This window comes from Epinephelus moara, chromosome 8 (assembly GCF_006386435.1).
Source record: "Epinephelus moara isolate mb chromosome 8, YSFRI_EMoa_1.0, whole genome shotgun sequence".
In the NCBI taxonomy this organism is placed as follows: Eukaryota; Metazoa; Chordata; class Actinopteri; order Perciformes; family Serranidae; genus Epinephelus; species Epinephelus moara.
Window position 1 is genome coordinate 24,843,140 of NC_065513.1, and position 6,802 is coordinate 24,849,941.

The following is a 6,802-nucleotide window of genomic DNA, read 5'->3' on the forward strand; positions in this document are numbered from 1 at the left end:
ACACCTGAACAAAGTTATGTCAGTGGCTAGTCCAGTGTGCAGTATTAGGCACATAAACTCCTCAGATCACTTTGCTCTTGTTTTAATCATTAAACACACACACACACATTACAACAATGTAATTTGACACAATGAAATTTACTTTACAGTCCCACTGACATTCTTTCACAATGTGATTTAATCTGCAGCTTCAGTCATAGTAAAGTGCTAGGTTTCATATTGATGAACCGTCTTTAAAATGCAGTTTGCAGGTGTTTAATTTGTTTAACAGGATCACTCACAAAACACACACAGTAAGATGAACCATGTACAGTTTGTTGTGTGTCCCAGCAACAGTATATCATAGTACAAGTCAATTATCGCTCAGTAATTATTGAGCCAATTCCACTTATTTCAACACCATTAACATGTCTTTGAGATGTTCTTTTGCACATTTTGAGTCAGTTGCACTTTACATGTTGAACATTTGTGCACAGGAATAAACTAAAATGACTCTATATATCTCAGATTATGCAAAACCAAACCAAAATAATGTTTTCTTCTGGCACATTTCCCAAAGTTAACCCCCCAGTTGCTGTAATGGATATCAGCTCTGACTCCCCTGATGTTAGATGTCATCTGCTCATCAACTGCAAAACAGTGTGATTTCTATCCCACTGTGGTTATAAGTAGCAACACAATCTACTCAGTCTGTTTTGACTGGCTGATTAGAAACACATTTCCCATCCAATATCAACCAAACACTAAAAAGCAGGATGTGGATTCTGGAGTAGTGTTAGTGGAAAGTGTGAAACTTCGCTCTCGCTCTCAGCCATCTGAGTACACAGACTGAGCCTCTTTCATAACACAGCTCCTCTACCCTCACCAACTTCTGGAACCTGGAGTTCAGTCATGAATTTGGACCCCATCCCTCTGTGTAGTCTGCATGGGTGGAGACAGGAAGAGGCAGAGGATGGTCCATCAGACGTCACCACCACTTCCCATCTCTCCTGTTAGACCTCTCCTTCTCCTCAGTCAGGATTGATGGTGAGTGGGGATGGACAGGAGGCGCTGCATTGTGCAATAGGAGCCGTGCGCACTGAATGAAAACCTATAGATCGCATACTGGGAGGAATTTCTGGCTTCAAAGCGTCGTTGGATTTGCAAACAACTTCAGAGCGCACTCTTTGCATTTTGCGCTTCTGCCTTTTGGTTTTGCGCCTGCTTGGATGTTGCGCCACGCTGCACGGCGTCTGCCAGCTGGCACAAGTGATATCGTACAGTTTACAGTGCGCAGGCAATAACACACGGATCCTCACCATTTTCCAGTGGCAGGAACCCGAGCTGATGAGCCCCACCTTTTCCTCTCCAACTATTGAGCGTCTCCAACATGCTGTTAATCGCGTTTGCCAGATGATACCTGTTGATTTTTCATCGCGCCATGTCCTTCTGTCGGACTGAAGTGGACAATGAAGTTATGGGATAGCCTGACCACTTGTTTGATACTGCTGAGCGCCGTGCACGCCAGCCGGCTGCTCCGGAGCCGAACGCAGTCCACGTCCGCCAAGAGGAGAGGGCGCGCCGCCGAGACTCCCCTGGAGCTCCCGCCGGTTCAGATCCGCCTGTCTGTCACTTCCCCGGGCATCAGCCGCGCTGAGGGGGATACAGCGGACTGGGAAGAGACGCTGGCTGGAGGAGAAAAATGTAAGAGCCTGTGGTTTTTGTATGGAGTGTCCAAAGTGCCAAAAACACCCCAATAAGTCATTTACACCCAGCAGGCTTGCTGAGTCTTGGATTATTTATTTATTTATTTATTTCTAAAACAAATAATGGTATTGTTATCTGTGTCTAACAGAAAAAGTGCTTCAAGATTTTGCCAAATTGAAAACATGTGGAAGAGGCATATTTTCACTTAAGGAAAAATACAATGTGTGCACTAAATTTTGATATTAAAAACTTATGTCAAAGGAGTTTATAGTGCATTGAAACATGTGCAATAGTGCTTTAATTTGGCCTCTAACCTGCTTATCAGTTAGGCTGGCCTCATTTAGAGCTGATTTTGATATCTTCATACCTTTCCCACAGTGTGCAACACCCACATATGACAGGTTAATGAGTTTGGAACAGAATTGAATGAGTTGGCAACTAAAAAAGGATTTAAATTATTATTTTCTAATATTTTTTGAGTTTATAAAATGTTATAATTTATTGATTTTTATTTAATTTATCCTTTATTTAGCTAGAACTAATGAGTGTTGGATTTTTTTGCTATAAAAAATGACAATAGTTGTCTGTCAATCCACTACTTCAGCTCTAGCAGTATGTGCCACGAGGCTACAAGGAGGCTGCTGTATCTATAATGCAGCTTGTCCTCCCAAATATACAACACTCTGGTGCAGAAATAAGAATGGGATCCATTTGTAACTTGGATGAATCAGTTCAAATGGAATTCCTCTGCAGTAAAAAAAAACACAATGTGTACCATTTCCGCTTTTGCATGTGTAGTTTCTGACACAACGCTCCATCTGTTCAATAGAGTGATGAGTTAAAGTGAAACAATATGTGCTGTCCAATGTGACACGCCCTTGTAAGAATGGCATTTCTCTTGATGCGTTTCAGACACCATGGAGGAGCCCGCTCCAAATGAGTTTGAAGACGTGGTGGACTTCATCAAAGTGACCATCAGCAGAATACGTCGCTCCTCCTCATCCACCGTGTCCACATCTACCTCGTCCTACACCACCTCCTCCCCCTCCAAAGAAGACTTGAGCAGCAGATCTCGAAACAGAAGGGAGAGGAAGAAGGGGGCGAGCCAGCAGAGTGGAGGAGGAAGAGCAAGAGGAGGGGAGACGGGGAGGAAGGTCAGAGGAGGAAGAGGTAATGGACGAGGACAGGGCTGCGTGCTCAAACAGATTCAACTCAATGTGACGGACCTCGGTTTGGGCTACCGCTCCAGCGAGGAGATGATATTCAGGTACTGCTCTGGACCCTGCAGGAAGTCAGAAACCAACTATGACAAAATCCTTTACAACCTGGCTCACAACAGGAAGCTTCCTCACAAAGACACGCCCCCTCAGGCTTGCTGTCGGCCAATAGCGTTTGACGATGATCTCTCGTTTCTGGATGACAACCTCGTCTACCATACCGTGAGGAAGCACTCCGCCAGGAAGTGTGGTTGTGTGTAGGGAGTGCGAGCTGGTGTCAGGATTTATGTAGTTTTACGTTGACTCCCACTTTGAAGAATTATGTTGAGTGTTTGGTTTTTTTTTTATCTTACTCACTGTGAGGAAACTTTCAGGCGTCGTGTGGCCGTTTATGACATGAGTTCAACAGTAACGGAGTAAACATGGCGACGAGGTGGCGTCACTGCAGTCTTTAGAAATTATCCTCTCCTCCTCCTCCTTCATGGCTCAATCACATCCAATTTCCTTTACAGTTTACACCTGACGTCGTTAATGTGTTCAGTGTGAGTTTAAACGTTTCCCTGGATACTCAACATGAAGGACTGAAATCAATCAGACACAACAGATGGTTCAGCAAACTCACTCTGTCTACTGTATAGCACATATGTTACACAGAAAAAGTTAAACGCATATGAAATGTATTTATGAAATCTTGAATTTATTAACTTATTGATATTTATTTTGTTTTTTATAAAAAGAATACATGTTATTTATTACTGTAATGTGATATCTCAGAGTGTGCCAAAGGTTTTAATCGAAGAGGTTTATGATTTATTTCCATATAAATGCAGTAAAAGACTGAGTGGTTTAAACTGTGAAATGATCTTTTATAGGTGCCCTGTGGAGGAAACAAACAAAAGTCACGTGTGCGTTCAGTGATTCGCACCAAAAAAGACATTTTGTGTATCCTATAGTTCGAACAAAAGAGTTTAATATGTTTTCTTCCACATAAAACATTTGCCAAGCTGATTTTTAAAAAGAATATTTTTAAATCATGCATTTTTTACATACATGTTCATTAGCCTGCAATCTTCTTCTTTGCCTTTACTTTTGTATCACTCAGCTTCTTTGCTCTACAGCACTACTAGTGTTCAAAAACTCCACAGGACACCTTTAAAGGCTTTTCGTTCACAGTAAACCCACCTCATTATCTTAACATTTACAATGTTCCACAATTTTAGTATCATTTCATGGCATTGTTTCCTGTTTTGGTTTTTAATTAATGAAGTGAGAAAATATCAAAACCTTTCATTGTCATATTCAGAAGAGTCGTTGTTCATTCACTGCTAATGTCACGTCCTCCTCTCAGATGAATTGCTGTGTTAGTGAAATAAGACTTCCTCACTTAAGAAACATAACTACAGCTTTATTTTTATACGGTATTCACATTTAAATTGTCTCATATGATTAATAATAAATGTATTCTACACAGTGTAGTGTGTATGTAATTACTCACACACAGGACATAGTGTTACAGTCATTTATGGATGAGCTTAGCATTGACCCTTTGCTAAGTCCCACCCCAGGATGCAGACTGGCCAATCATAGCGTAGCATCAGGGCGGCTCAGACCAGGGTCCGACAACAACACAGCTGTGCTCCATTGACTCTAATGCAGTCATTTCAGATTTCCTTCATCTTCAGGCTGGTTTTGTGGATTTGGAGCTAAATGTTGTGCCTGGGGCACGTCGTGTATTAATGATACTCGTTACCTGGAGAGGTTGGAAAAAGATATACGTTTCTTCCCTGTTCCAAAACCAAAATCAGACCCTGAAAAGTGTAGGGTTAGCTAGCTAGCTACTGAAGATATAGCCTACTGAATGTGTACACATGCTGCTTTTGCTTTGTAATGATTATAACAGTGATAAAAAAGAGCGACCCTGCTGTACAGGAACCAGTGAAGGGAAGCAGGGAAACTTTGCTGATATTAAACCAGCTGTGTGTCATCACAGTGTGTGCAGATGAAGGTTGTTTGACTTTCGAAGCCAAACACTGTTCAACAGCACACACTGTGATGCCACACAGCTGGTTCAATATCAGCAAAGTTTCCCTTTATATTCATTGTCTTGTGTGGCGTTCAGCAGTGATGTGGTGGTTCACTTTTACACTGTGATCTGTAGCCTATAGTTCGGCTTTAGCTTCTAACTATCTTTGTCTTTTTAACCTGTTGTTGCTGCTGAGTCAGTTTGACATCCTGGATATATCCTTCAAACACAGACTGTAGACCCCTCTGGCTGCTTCTCTCTGGAATCACTCTTTAATTTTTCCAACAAAAATATGAAAATATTTCTTCAGGGAGTGCAGTTAGTTACAGTGTGGGCTCCATGCTTACTGCGACAGCTTGTCGGCCCATCACAAAGGGGCGGGGCTTAGCGAAAGGTCAATTGACTGCTTTTAAGGGACAGTTTCCCCAAAATAAACAAAAACACATCATTTACATGTGGTGCTATTTATCAGTCTAGATGTTTGGTGTGAGCTGCCGAGTGTTGGAGGTGTCGGTTGTAGAGATGTCTGCGTTCTCTCTAGTGTAATAGAACTAGATGGCACTTGGCATGTAGTGCTCAAAGGGCTAAAAAAGATACATTTGAAAAACTCAACAGCAATGTCTCTTTCCAGAAATTCCAGAACCTTGTAGTGAGCAGTTTCATGGAGGAACTACTTTCTTTCTACTGAACTACACCCACTAACTGTATTGCCGTGCAGAAGGAAGCATGAATGTACTCATGGAAAAAAGGCTTGTGCTTGTGACGGCGTGAGATGTAAACATCAATGGTGTCCTCGGCTAAGCTGTAGCATTAGCTAGTTCAGTGGTGCTAGGTGAGCTAGCAGTTGATGCATGCTTCCTTTTGCACAGTGATACAATCGGCAGTGTAGTTCAGCTGGAGGAAAATAGTTCCTACTTTATACTGCTCACAACAAGGTCTGTGGATTGTCTTGAGAAACTGGGTCATGATTCCTGGAAAGAGACATTGCTGTTGAGTTTTTCAAATGTATGTTTTTGGTATTTTTGAGCACCACATGCTGAATGCCATCTAGTTCCATTACACCTGAGAGAAGGCAGACATCTCTGTGGCTGACATCTCCAACACCGCAGCTCACACCAAAAACATCTAGATTGAAAAACAGCATTACAGGTAGGAGGAAAAATATTGTAGCGTCCCTTGACAATGAGACTACCAGGCATGAACTTGTTTCGCTGGCTTTTTATTCATTAACTTAACACAGGCTATTGTGGGCCGTAGCCAACGCCAAAGCAACAAACCTGTCTGCTTTACAAGGTGTTTCCTGCATTAGTGGATTCTTCAACAACTCCCACATGAACTAGCAGGAATAACAACAACCCACCCTCCTCAAACATGTGCCAATCACAGGTGGGTATCTCACACAGATCACTGCCATAGGTGCTAGTATTGATTGACAGGCTTCATATCGTCTTAAATCACACAATTTCGCTGACAGTGACAGAATCCATACGGTAAACATCACGTCACCCAGTCCATTACAATATGTATTTTTGATTTGGGGGTGAACTGTCCCTTTAACAATCAGCCTACACTGAAGAGAAAAACTCAAGTTTCAAACACTATGCCACACAGGTTTTACATAAATGTAACATTCATAAAAAATGAGTTACGTAACAGAAATTAATCATTGTTTTCTGTCACTTTTGTGCAAAAGATGGAGACAAACGAGAGTAATGGGGCTCTGGGGATTTACTTTTGTAACGTCTAAAGGATGAAAAGAATCTGATGTTATCGAATGACAGGAACAGGCATTATGTGGAGTATCTGTACCTAAAGTAAAGTACAGTGCCTACAGTATAAGAATAAAAGAAAGGTGAGACGGACAGTGAGGGATGGA

At 41.9% G+C, this 6,802-nt stretch overlaps 1 protein-coding gene across 1 annotated transcript; it reads left to right on the plus strand.

Annotated features, from left to right (window-relative positions):
* The first annotated feature begins 208 nt into the window (after positions 1–208).
* gdnfb (glial cell derived neurotrophic factor b) lies at positions 209–4,366 on the plus strand. The gene is made up of 2 exons (XM_050050581.1): positions 209–1,683; positions 2,599–4,366. Exons 1-2 carry the CDS (start codon positions 1,449–1,451, stop codon positions 3,162–3,164), a joined length of 801 nt encoding a protein of 266 aa, XP_049906538.1. The 5' UTR covers positions 209–1,448; the 3' UTR covers positions 3,165–4,366.
* The last annotated feature ends 2,436 nt before the right edge of the window (positions 4,367–6,802 follow it).